Source organism: Epinephelus moara, chromosome 24, assembly GCF_006386435.1.
Source record: "Epinephelus moara isolate mb chromosome 24, YSFRI_EMoa_1.0, whole genome shotgun sequence".
Classification (NCBI taxonomy): Eukaryota; Metazoa; Chordata; class Actinopteri; order Perciformes; family Serranidae; genus Epinephelus; species Epinephelus moara.
The window spans coordinates 49,005,986-49,020,285 of record NC_065529.1 but is presented as its reverse complement, the minus strand read 5'-3'; the positions used below and the strand labels follow the sequence as shown (position 1 = coordinate 49,020,285).

At 41.5% G+C, this 14,300-nt stretch overlaps 1 protein-coding gene across 1 annotated transcript in view; it reads left to right on the top strand.

Moving 5' to 3' along the window:
* Nucleotides 1-14,300, top strand: part of LOC126385738 (dedicator of cytokinesis protein 3-like) — a 305,180-nt gene that overhangs the window by 121,419 nt on the left and 169,461 nt on the right. The window contains exon 3 of the mRNA XM_050037648.1: nt 2,734-2,774. Coding sequence (XP_049893605.1) covers nt 2,734-2,774 — 41 coding nt within the window. The remainder of the gene's footprint in view (nt 1-2,733; nt 2,775-14,300) is intronic.

Sequence of the window (14,300 nt, the reverse complement as noted above, 5' to 3'; positions counted from 1 at the left end):
TCTCTGGGTTTGAACATTGTTTGAAACATTTGGGATAATGTAAGTACACAACTTAACAAAATACATAGGTCGAGTTGTTTTTAGCCATTTTAATGCAAAAATGTTACATATTGTATCTTTAATTTTCAGGTTAACCCTAAAACTAAATCTTAACCCTCAGTCCTTTGAGGACGTTGGCACTGGTCTAAATGTCATGCGACTACGTAGTTGATGTAAAGTGACTAACAAGCACAGATGTGACTTGTTTTTGATACTACCCAGTCAGAGACAGGAGGTGTCTGACTTTGTTTCTAAATATTTTTTGTGTTTTATTGCTCTAAAGATGTCCTCAATCTCAGAGATCACAAAGACAAAAATGCGATGTAACTCGCACATGCACGCACGCACACACACACACACACACGCACACACGTACACATGTCCTTATGTCAACCCTTGAAAATAGGCCCAGACACCGCTGGTCCAGCCCCAGTCTGATTTCCATACACACACTTTAAAAATGTCCTCACTCTTACTGTGTAGCCGGTATAAGCACACACACACACACACACACACACACACACACACACACACACACACACACTCATTCACACAGGGCAAAGAGTAGCAGACTGAAAGTGTCTTCATCTCGGGGCATCATTTTCTGTCACTGTCTGTTTCTGACTTCATCCTTCGCATTTATAAGCTTGCACACAAAGTGTGGCTACACACACCTCAGGCTATGAACAAGTCGCAGCCAGACATTCACACACACTCAACTGAGTCTTTCACTTCACTCTTACTGACTAAATGTCCATGACTAAATAATATTGATTGCTTGATTGCTAACTATCTTCCTCTTGAGGACACACTGCAACTTAAGATGAAATTAAATCATTTTACTTTTCTGTATTCTTAAAACTTTAAATATTATCCTTTTCCACCAAGACATGTAGATTATAGGTTATTTCAGGCTTGTACTTCAAGTTAACTGTGATTTAGATCAAAGGAGTTGACAGAGTAGTGTATTGTTTTTGGGGAAACATTTGCGTGTTGCAGAAATAAAGATGTTAGGTTATTGTTCTGAAAAGATCAGTCTAATAGACCTCTGATACAAATTGTATTATTCTTGTTTCTTCTTAAATTTTAAGAAAATTTTTAGACTCAGACTAACCTTGTTGGCCTGTGGCACCACACCAGTGTTTTGTATGTTTCAGCCCCAAATCATGAATTTCAGGGTTTTTTGCATTTTCTTCTGAATAAAAAAGCACTATGATGTGTATACTGCTCAAATAATTTCATTGAGTCCTTTTTTAGATTCGTGGACTTGTGATCTATGTGAAGTAAAAAACAAGTTTTGCCTCCAGTTAAGTAGAATCCTGATATTTAGGCTATTATTGCTGCTGGAAGCTTCGAAGAGAAGTGTGTGTTAGTCTTACATGAACTAAATTAACTTTGGAAATGATCGTCACAACTAATTATACCAGCCCGTTTGTTGAACATAGATTTAGCTTATTTTTCTTGGTTAATACTGGTGGAGATGTCACTTACAATGTAATTTAATGTGGAAGTAGACAACTTTTTAAAATACCGGCAGCTAGCTAATGTTGTCTACTTTTCATGAACTCCTTCAAAGATCACAGATTTTTGTTTCTGGCTGCCAGTGTTAGCTAGTGCACTATCGTCAGCGAGCCTTCACTTTCTCAGGCAGACAGGAACCAATCTAAATGCACATTATGCAATGTAAACAAAGAGCATGTTTTCTTGTGATTGATGCAAAGATGTTGATGACAAACAGACAGTGTTAGCTAGGTAGCGTATTAGCCAGTTGAAAAGCTGTCTACTTTCACATTAAATTATATTATATAGGGATGTCTCAAAAAGTATAGAGTGGTGCAGGACTGAGTGCTAAAACCTGGAAATGAGTTAGCATTTTTGCTATGGTCTGTGGTTTATACAAGCTAATGAGCCTTTCATGTTTTGTTCTATGACATAAAACACATCAGTAAATTCTCCACTCATGAATTAAGTGAGACCACAGAACGTCATCACACCAAACGCATCTTTACAGCCTCACCAAAGATGACCATGGTGTAATTAGTTTGTAGCCTAACGTTAACTTTTTACTTCTGGCAATTGCCTTTACGCTAATTTGTGAAAATTATCTTGTTGAACAAAATGTGAAAGTATCATAAAGTTTGTTTTCCATAGAGCTTTGGCAACGATCATAGGCTTTTTGATGAATCTATACTTAACAAGTGATTTCTTAAAATTCCAATGTATTATTTTCCACCATGTGAGTAATTCACTCCTCCTGTATTGAGTGTCCAGCAGTAATTATAACCAGCAAGATTCTAACTAACTGGAGACAAAACCTTTTTTCGACCTCATGTAGATCATAAACCCTTGATTACAAAAACAGCCCTTTGAAATCAGTTAAGAAAGGAAAATGTCATAGTGCGTTTTATCCAGAAAAACTTTAGCTCCCCCGCTCACTTGCATTTGTTTGCAGACAAGTCTCGCCTTCCCCAATGTGACGGTAACACTGACGTATAATCCAGCAGCCAATGAGGCATCTGCGTCTCTATATCTATGTATGGTCTTGTTCAGATGCAGTTTTTTTATTTTACTTGCGAACAAAGATCTTGTTGTTAAAATGTCTCTTTGCATATTCAGCTAAAGTGCTGAGTCATAACCCTTGACTGAATCTCTGTGTTTGCTGTCTTAGTCACTCATGTTTCTGTTTTCTTTCAGGATGGTACAGAGGATTCTCAACGAGGAAGCCAAATGTCAAGGTAAGAGAGACTGACAGCTTCAGCTCCTCTCAGGCTGACTGACGAATAACACTTTCTTCCTCTTAAAGTTTTACTCTCGATTTCTCCATTCCCTCTTTTTCTTTCCACACCTCAGATTCCCTTTCTCCCCGTCATCCTCTAGAGTGGTGATGTTGAGACATGGGTTATTTATGTAGCCAACATCTCTAACTGCATGTGTAATGTCAAGGAGACCTTATGCAAATAAAATTGCAGAGTTTCTCTCTCTATCGTCTCTACTCTCTGTCTAACCTGTTTCGACTTCTCTCTACCTTTGATCCGATTTTCTGGCAGACTTAAAACCTCACACATTGGCAGACAATGTTAGACATTGTTTTAGAAAAGATTCATGACTTTTCCATGGTAAAAACTTGGACTGTAAAATGAACTCAACCATTGACGTACATGATTGTTAGCTGCTGATGGTTGACAACAGAGCAGGGCTGCCCCCTTGAAAGTCGGATATTCAAGTCATTGGGTCAGTAGCCCCTCAGTCTACTGAGATGCTTCAAGTCAAGGGGATGGTTCAGTCCTGAGATGTAGCTGCAGAGTGAGTGCTTTGACACTGCTTGCAGGTAGCTGCTGACCCAGACCCCTGGTAAGTCTGAAGGTGCTTTCACACCGCCACATGGTAAGCGCCCTGACAACCGTCTACCTGTGCATCCCCCTCATTAAAAGCAGCTGCTGCCTGTACATGACAGGCAGGTGCTTCGGTAAAAACTGCCAAAAGTTCAAGCTAGCTTGTAGCTGCATACTGTAGCGATACATAATAAATCACTAAAATGACCAAAGATATCTACATATTTGGACAATTCACCATCATCTGAAGATTGGTGGAAATATTATGCCAGGCCCAGTTTTTCTTCTGGTTGTCCCTATAAGTTGCTAGCGCCGTAATTCCCAGTTTTCTGATTCCAACATTATCAGCTCCTTCATCTTGTCTTCTTTCTGCTTCTACGATGCCCACTTTTTGATGGGCCAAAACCAAGCGGCAACTGCCACAAGTTCAACAAGGTGAACTCTGTGGCCCTATCGCCCTGTTCGAAATAGCTTCCCCACCTTCCCCTCTTTGAAATGACTGGAAGCAGCAAGTTACCCCCCGACAGTGTGAAAGCCCCTTGACTGAAGCGTAGGCAGCTGCTCAGAGTAAGGCAGACTTTGCCCTGTCAGCATCCCAGATATCGTTGTCTTCTGCCTTCTACTTCAAAGTTATGAATTCACAGCTCACAGCAACTTATTACGATACAGTCTCTGACTTCTGTGTGATATCTAGCGATGCACTTTTCCAATCCCTTGTTAGCTTAGTTAGCATACATTAGCTTGGTGGGCTAACTTGGTTTGTTTGCTTCACATCTTTGAGCTACCCATATTGACGGTTACTCTTTAACCAGGTTAATCCCTTTTGCCCTTCAGAGCTTCAGCAAATGTACTTTTGACATAAAAGGACAGTTAATAAACATGGCAGAGCCCGTATTTTTTACTATAATAGCTAGCTACATTCAATGAAATAGTAGCCATACAGCACATTGACATCCTATCAGTGTGCTGGAGGACAAAACAACTTCACCATCATGACTCAGATTGGCTGGTAAACATGGACCGCAGGGATCTTTAGGAGTTTATTATTTCAATTGTGCTATTACTTCCTTCATATTGAACTGATAACGCCATATGTGTTTGCTGACATTTAATGTGGAAAGTATGTCCGAGCCTGACTAGTTTAATCTGACACATAATAGTAGTGGTGACTTAAAGGGATAGTGCACCCAAAAATGAAAATTCAGCCATTATCTACTCGCCCATATGCCGAGGGAGGCTCAGGTGAAGTTTTAGAGTCCTCACATCACTTACAGAGATCCAAGGGGAGAGGAGGTAGCAACACAACTCCACCTAATGGAGGCTGACGGTGCCCCAGATTAAAATGTCCAAAAAAAACCCCACATAATTGAAACCACAAAATATCTCCATACTGCTCGTCCGTAGTGATCCAAGTGTCCTGAAGCCCCGACATAAAAAGTTGTTTGGAAAAACGTCATTTGACATGTGAGCGCAGTGCACAGAGAGGCAGTCAGAGCTACAGGCTACAATGAGGCTAAAAACAGAGTTTAAAGGCAGTCAGAGCTACAGGCTACAATGAGGCTAAAAACAGAGTTTAAAGGACGTTGTTCCAAAAAACTTTTTATGTCGGGGCTTCAGGACGAGCAGTATGGAGATATTTTGTGGTTTCAATTGTGTGGGGGTTTTTTTGGACATTTTAATCTGGGGCACCGTCAGCCTCCATTAGGTGGAGTTGTGTTGCTACCTCCTCTCCCCTTGGATCTCTGTAAGTGATGTGAGGACTCTAAAACTTCACCTGAGCCTCCCTCGGCATATGGGTGAGTAGATAATGGCTGAATTTTCATTTTTGGGTGCACTATCCCTTTAAGGCAAGAGAAGAAAAAACATGAGAAAGAGAACTTTGAGCTGCAATTTAAAAAAATGAAGTAGTGAAAAAACTACACTCTTGATCAAAAATAGGGACAAAAACTCGGGCAGACTTTCTCGCTCTTTATACTATGTCACCTGACGTCTTCCATTGTTTTCATCAAAATTAATGTGGCCACTAGAGGTCACCACCTCGCAATAAATGTAAATATGGGTCATAATAAGTTGCTTGTAGCATGGACCTATAGTTTTGTTTTTAGAGTGAGAACAGTCTCCCATAACACCTTGTGACTGTACTCACTGTATTAATGAAGTATAAATGCACATGTCCTGGTCGTCAGTGTGACTTGATGAGTAACTTCAGTGAGATGTGACATAAAACTGTGCACCACTTCGTGTGATGTTTAGTGAGGTCGAACAGAGCCTGTCGTTCAGATCCTGCTGATTATAAGTGTGTGTTTTAGCTCATGGTAATGTTGGCAGCAGGAGTGAATCAGTGGTGTCGGATTCAAAGCAGATGTTCTCAGTAACAAACGTAACATGGTCTGTTGTTTGATGGAACCCAGCGCTGCAGCACGTGGTCTGATCTTTTAATACACAACAGCCTGCAGCGCTTTGTATCTTGTTGAGATGCTCTGTACATCACAGTAATAACTCTGTGACATGATGGTAACTACAAAGAAGCAATCTTGTTTGTTGCAAATATGCCCCGTAGCTCCAGTTGATGAAACCCCACTGATGTCAGATGAAACCAGTATACCTTGAAAGAAGTCTTTCAAGAATGAAGGAAATAATACCAATCTCTAAATCCCTGACAAGTATTGTCTTGAAAGCAAACAAGAGGGTTTTGAAGAGGTTTTTAGACACAGTGGTTATGAAACCCTCAATGCATAACAATGTCCCATTTTAGAGATTAAAAACACATAGGTATGTGGTTTTGACCCAACATCAACTACAGAAAAGAGTTTGTTGTGACCAGACTCTGGAAAGCAGACATGCCTTTAGGGCCATGTCAACTTGATATGCTACACAGTGACTTTAAGACACCAGTTTATTCCATCAGCCTGTCTCAACTCCCTCCTCCCTGTGTCCAGCAGTTCTTGTAACTCTCTGACAATCCGACATTCACACCCACTTCATGTAGCGATAGCCAGATGTGTGGAGGTGTGAAACTTGGCAGGATTTGGTCTTGTCACTTTTCTTGTGTGCAACTGAGTGCAACACTGTTGTATGTCTTCCAGAAAAGACTGAAAGTATTCGGCTTTAATGCCATATTTAAAGTGCAGATGAAACACTGAACAATGTGACTGTGGTTCATTTGATTTTTACCTCAGGCAACATGTGACACTGCAGGCAGTCTTGATATCCACCTTGATTTGCTAGAAAACTTCATAGTATTTCACTATTCGCCAGCAGAGCAACAAGCTGTTGGTGACGTGTTGAGGGTGGTTGTTTACAAGGAGCTCTGAGTACAGCACTGTATGTCAGACTAGTTAAGTGTTGATACAATGGAATTTGAGAGTTTTCATGAGATGCAAAGAACCAAGGACAAAGTTAAAAACCATTTGCCAATGCTTTTTGAGTCAGTAAGACCAAATTTAGTGATAAGACCTGTTACCCTGGGGTCAGATGACAGCAGCGAAAGTGAAGAGCTGCCTGAACTTGACTGACGTTACATTTAATGTCAAATTGTTACAGCTGACAAACCACACTAAACACTTCCCTACACCAAAAATGTGCTCCACCACTGTCTCCCTATAGCTCTCAGACAGCAAACATAGCTAATGGTAGCCTTACTTTGCAGTCATGTCCACAAGCCACCTTATATCATGGTCAACATCATTACCACCCAGGTTCTGCATCAGGAAGCATTGATAAATTAAACAATCAGCATGACTTCACATTGGAAGAACTGTTGGGGCTGAGCATCACTTGAACTTATCCCATGTCCCCGTATGAGTTAAATAGCTTGTGGCACCAGTTTGGTTACCTGCTTGCTCAGAATAAACTTGTTAAGTTAGGCTGGTTGATGGTGTAAGCTTCACTTTAGATTACGAAACCAAAAGTTTTTCTCTATTTAGTCCTCACTGCCTTCGAAATGGCTCCTCACATGGCTCCAACATCTCATACACTGGATTTAATTTTTTTTTTTTGTTAAAGCACAAAACAGCCATCAAAGGACAAAACCTGTTTCAGGGCTTGTATCCACATAGCTTTTTCTCGGGCAGAAAAGCGGTTGGAGAGTGCTGGGGAGCACTTCGTACCAGTGTTACCGTAAAAAAAGCACTTGTAGCGCTTTTTTAAATGACGTGCTCTGCATCGGTATGTTTCTATGACAACAATATCTTGACACTAACATTAGTTAGGTAGCTAATGTGATGCTGCATTAACAGAGGGTTGACTACACTGTCGCACAGTGGTAAAAGCCCAAGCAGACAACAGAGATGAACAGTTCTTTCGACATCACCAACTAGCTTATTGAAACATGGCTGCTCCCTGCTGGAGAAAATGTAAAATACTAGCAAACCACAGGGAAATCACATTTTACTGCAGTGTCATATCTTGCCTAAGGCAAAAATCAAACGAACCAAAGTCATATTGCTCAATTTTTCATCTCCTCTTTAAGCACCTTGCCCCACCATTTCCACTGAAAATGTGTACTTTTTGGAAGCAAAGACAAACCCAAAAGTTAACTTATCCAAGTACAGGTGTGACCTGAGTGCTGCAGTAGAAGTATTATGCCCGATTCATGCAGTGCAGTGTGATTAGGTAATCAGCACCTTTTAACAGACTTCATTGGAGCAGCTCTCCTGACCCTGTGCTGGATATGACTCACACTAACAGCCTTATATCCATCTCCTTTTTAAACACCATGTCTGGATCACAAGCTAACAGGCTTCTGGGTTTTTAGTCTTTTAACAAAGAACATCTTTAGTGTTTTGTCCCGCTCTGTCCCATTGTCCTCTTTGCACCAGCCTTCTATTTTATTTGACTCTGCTCCATCCTGCTCTGTGGGTCCCTAAGAGGCTTAACTCTCTAGCTTTACTATATCTAGACAGCAGTGTCTCCTCTAGCTGCTGTGGTTCCCTGCTGGGTGTTCTGTGCTGTAGATAGGAGAGGTATTAACATGAGAGAGATCATCGGCTTGGGTTTTGTATTCCATCTAAGAAACAGGCAGACAGAAAAGGTGAGAGGTGATGTAATAAAATAAACACCACTGATTTGGGTTTGAGTTGATTATCAATGTTAACGATCCCCAAACATGTACAACAAACCAAAAACACTCTTAGGAAGTGACATTTCATGTTTGTCATGGAACCTGTGTCGGTTGATTTATAACTCTGTGTACACATAGTGATATATCTATACACGTTCAAAGTTCCTTTAAAACTCTGAAAACCAACCATGGTGGATTTTCGGAGACATGGGAGCAGTGCTCAAAAGTGAAAGGTCCAGAAACAAAAGAAACACAAGACCAGAAATCACTTAAAAAAAGAGAAGAAAAAATTCAGGATTTTTTTTTTTTAAATGCTCTAAGTGACCATATTGAAGTGATGAGGCCCGAGGTGTGAGTCAGGTGATTCAGCTACCTCACAAGTCTGTAGCAGTTAGCGCTAATGTTAGCACAGTGCCTCGAGAAACTGGTGTTAGCCAAGAAGCTTACAAGCAGATCTCCGTACTGAAGAATGCTAGTTGTGAAGAAGAGCAAATCCCGGCAGCACTACCTGGGCTAGACGCTGACTTGGACACCAGTAAAACAAGTAACATTACACCCACAGCAGGATCACTTGCTGCTCAAAATACTGAAGGGCAGCTTTTGCCGCTAAGGAGCACTGACGATGACACTGATAGTACGTGTCCACAGGATCCATCATTTCCATGCTTCCTATTCATCGTCTATTACGGCAGCCATGTAAAGCATTATGGTGGAGCTGCGTTGCATTTCAAGAGATGGGGAATCCGCTCCTCATTTGCATAAAGTTAAATCTAGCCTAACGTGAGTTTTTACAGTTCCTTATGGCGATGAGTTATTTTCAACCACATACATAATTCAGTTTATGTAAGCCTAACACAGACTCCTCCATCAGGTGTCCAGCAGCGATTATAGCCTAAAATCTAATGAACTGGAGACAAGCGTTGGAAATTTTAAGCACTTTCCTTAATCGATCATTGGTAACATTAACAATCAATTCATCAGTTAATCATGATTTTATTCATGATTTATTATTCTTTTTTTTTTTAAACTTTGCATATACCAAACAATACCAAACATATGACATATGAAATACAGTAAATGTATAACTAAATAATGCTTCACTTTGCCCGCTTCATTTTTCCAATGTCACCTCCATGCTCTTCTCCAGAACCCAAGATGTCCACCTTGTCATTAAATAGCTGTATTGTGTCCTTGTTTGCTAATGCTAGCCACTGGAACATGTTTTCAGTGGCTAGAATGTAAGAGAATGTAATTGTTTATACTTCAGAAACAGATCTGTATTTGATTGATACAATTTCCTAATGACTTAATAACTGGTTGTTGATCAATCATTATCATCCCTACCGTAGACAAAACGTTGTTGTTGTTTTTTTTAACATGTTTTATACTACATGTAGTCAAAGAGAATGAAAACAGCCTGCACACTACTCCAAGTCACAACTGTGGTTTATTAGGACAACGTTTCGATCCCTTCTGTTTGACCTGACGAAGATCCAGAAGGGATCGAAACGTTGTCCTAATAAACCACAGCTGTGACTTGGAGTAGTGTGCAGGCTTTTTTCATTTTCTTTGACGCTTGTTGATAGCCTTGCACCTACCAGTGATGTGCGTATATCTCCTCCTCTTATACTGCATGTAGACCATAAACATTACCTATTGAAATAGGTGGATTAATATAAATGCAATAGTGATTTTTATCCAGAAATTGAATTTGTTTACAGACAAGTCTTGCCTTCTCCGATATGGCGACAGTGTTGACGTATTGCTGCAACTGCAACTTGTGTATGTGTCAATGACAATAACTACAACGCCACAATATTTTAAAGATGGTACCAAACTGCATAATGTGTAAGACAATTCTCAGGCAGCATGTACGTTTTTACACATTAAATAAGAGAAAGATGTCATACACAGTTAATGTTGACTCTGTGGAAAAAAAAGTGTAAATCAGATCTTGTCGAGAGCTTCAAGGCTGTACCTCCAGAGAAAACCTTGACTTATAGTGGACTAGCATAACAGCTTGGCCGTGGGCGGCGCACTGCCATTCATTTCTGTAGGTTACAGCAAGGGCAATGGGATGCAGCACAGCAGGGATAATAAGAAAGAAGAAGTTGAAGCTCAGGGTTCTTCATGCAAATCAAATATCAGGGATCTTGGGAGCTCTGCGGTAGAGAGCACTGTTTAACAAAGAGAGCTCAGCTACACTGGTACCAAGACTTCACCCCACCTGCGTCTATGCAGCAAATCTCTCTCCATTTTGTCAGGACAGCCACTGACAGAATCACACAGATATGTCACGATTCAACACCATGATCTTTGAAATCTCTCTTCACATTATTACTGAACTTTAGGTGGATCAAAGTCTTGTCATTCTACGCTGTTTTTTTCAGACGTGGCGTATCAGAGCAGCGGGAGGCAATAATCTTAAAGGTAGAAACCCACAGAGCAGTGCTGTTAAAGAGCTTTGCAGTGTCTGGTTTGAGACATGTGTTGCTTAATCTGTAACAAATCTGAATCATGTATTGTAAACTTAACTGTGAAATACTCACTGACCTGTGGAAACTCGTACCTTTCCCAACCACAACGTTTCCAAGTAGTATTACTGTTGGTGCCATTGTCTTAAAGACAACTGGATTGCTTTGTGTTTCCTCAGAGCCGGGCAGCTACCAACAACACAGGACATACTGCATTTTGTTTCCCACAGTTACTCTTGTTGTTCCACCATTCGTCATTTCAACTAGTGGGTAAAGTAACTGCAAACAACTTAGACTGATACTCTTTGGTAACTGGGGATAGCCACCAAGGCTACCAGGGGAACAAACGTCTTTGTGCCGTAAATCAACGATAATTTTCTTGGGAGATTCTACCTGGTGGCAGACAGAACTGCATAGTAAAAGCAAGGCCTACTGTATAGGGAACCAGTCTAAACACTGAAGGTGGTATTATTCCATACAATTACATAGTGCAATCAACATTATGATAAGTTTATGGAAAACTATTTCCACTGTAAACTTTCCAAGGATCTGTGTTGAAGAGATAGTCCTGATTTTTTTAAGTGGGGTTGTATGGGATATGTATTCAGTGTATTACCTACAGTAGATGTCAGTCAGCATGCCCCCAGTTTGGAGAAGCTGCAGGAGTAAGACAGAAGCCTAGCAGTGTACTACTGTGGATTGCAGCAGCAGCAAAATGTATTTTAGCCACTTAAAAAAAGTTCAATTTTTGCCCCCCATCCACTTCTATTCAAGGCTAGCAGAAGGGCGAATAAAACATTTTTCCATCATGTGAAGTTCAACTTTCGTGAACTTTAACTGCCAAAGTCACAGCCTCAACAAATAGCAAAATAGTGTGTGTGGACAAAACAGTGATTGTTGCCATCTTTAACCGGCTGATATTCTATGATACTGGCTACGAAAAATACAAACTGCCCTACATGAAAGATGCTTCCTGGCTGGCAGTGAGTCGAGGGAAAGGCATGGAACATAAGCAAATGTAAAATGTACCAGAAACATCATATTCCGCTGTATTTTAGCCTGCTAGCTAACATTAGCTAGCCAGCCAGGTTTCTGTGTCAATCATGTCAGGCACTGCATGAATATTGCCTCGGCAGGTGATGGTCACTGACCTGCAGTCGGTCATGTGTGACTGCTATATTGAGAGTATTTTCACAGGTGTTACAACCCAATTGGAGACTAGGGGTAAGGGAAGCAACATAAAACCAGACAATGAAAGTAGAATGAATAAGGCAAGCTGCCGCTTATTCGTTCACAGCAATAAAATGAAAATACAGGCTACACTTTGCCAGAAAAACGCCACACAAATAGTGTTACAAAACACTGGCACACTATACAACACAAACCGGACCTGAGGAGAGGAGCCTCAGCGGTGAATTGTAACAAAAAGAAATACAGCAAAACAAACACTGGGAAGGGCTGCAGGTGACGGCAAACCATAAACCAATTAAAACAAAACTCTGACCTGTCACCAAAAGCACCCCAGCTAACTAACTTTAGCGGAAGGCCACCCAGAGGAACAAAACAAAAACGTCCCTACCTGTCTGCTCTAAGACTTACCTGACAAAACAAAACACACTCGGACCGCCACCCATAAGTCTAGTGTGTTAACAAAGGTAAATCCAACATGTGGGAGCAAAATGGTATGTGGCTAAGCTAAGAAGCTAGATCCTAATGCCCCAGATTTCCCAGATACTCACAGTACAACAGGATAACGAAGCCGCGACACAAACGGACAATGGCTACCAAGAGTGACAGCGAGTTGGACTGCTCAGGTTAAATCACAGCCGCCATTGCTGTCGACTCTGCGCAGCTTTTAAAGGCTCTGGTCGAGGGGCCGGCGAAACGGTGATTAGGCGGAAACGATGACAACACCAGCCGACCTGCAGGCGGGGGAACACTGGGCAGCAGCACAGGAGGGCGGGCTGGAGGCGTGGTTCGCCGGGGACTCCCTCCAGGAAAGCAGACAATTGGTTATACACATAATTGATTGACTGGTGCTGGCCGAATAACCCCCATAATGACATGCACAGCACTTTAAACACAGAAAATCAATGCACAAAGGTCCGAAGACCATAACAACAGGGTAACCTTTTCGTTAGTCAGCGTGTTCTGACAGGGAAGCAGTTGAAGGGTTCAGCTCCCCATCACCAGACTCCACTGACAAAAACAGTTATTTTGGCTTGCTGAACACAAGAGCTACTACACTCCTGCTGCCTTGATCAGTGGGTTAGTTTGTGTTACTATGTGACTTTGGTGAATCCAAACCAACCCTTTTAAATTCCAAAGTCCCACAATAACACAAACTACGTAACCGACTTAGGCAGCAGTAGACCAGCTGCTCCTGTGTTCAGGGATATTAAATCACTGTTTTTCTTAATGGAGTCTGGCTTTGAAGAGAGCGATATAACAGCTTCAGTTCTTTATCAGAAATTACTGTCTGAGGGTACTAGTGGGGTTAGAGCACTCGTCTTCCATGCCGAAGGTCCGGGGTTCCAATCCTGCTCGAGTCCATGTCAACAAAGGCATGCCGAATCAAACGGTAGTGAAGGCGCGTCTCAAGCCAGTCGTAGATGGTGGGCGTAAAAGCAGATTAACTGTCTAACAGCAGGATAAAGCAGTGAAAACACTGTGTACATATACTGTACAATTAAATTGCAGTACATAGCTAAACCTCCATGCTGAACTCCAGTCTGTTTCTCCAAACTGAGAGCATGCCGACTGACATCTACTGTAGGTAATTCACTGACTACGGATAAGTGACTCATACAACTTCACTTCAAAAGATCTGAATTATACCTTTAATGTTATCTCGGTCTAAACAGCATTGACATCAGTTCACCCTCCAGTCCAACACTGGTTATAAGAGTCTAAGAGTAGGAAGATGGTTCATGTAAACAGGTTATATTGGCAGGTCCTCAGTGCAGCAGGTATCATGGTTAAGTCAGGTTCATCTTCAACCATCCAAGTGCTACCAGAGCAGTGTGTGTATGTGTGTGTGTGTGTGTGTGTGTGTGTGTGTGTGTGTTTAGTACAGCGTAAAGAGAGACAGGTGCAAATGTGCGTGATTGTGTCGTGTGGAGACAGCCACCCTATAATTGTGCCCACTTGCATGCTACAGAATGCATTCATACGTTTGCATGCCTCGCTGAGCTGTGTCTAAATGTGAGTGTGTATGTGCGCTGCCGTTCTCTCCCAGGAGCGAGGCTTCAGCTCAATCCTGTTAGTTCCACCCTAATCACCTGGTCGCTCTACAATAGGCTCGCTGGTAGAAACGAATCGCTATGTCTCCCTCAGGAAACGCCTTCCTGCTCTGACTCATCTCTAATCCAGCAGCACTATAGAAAACTTCAC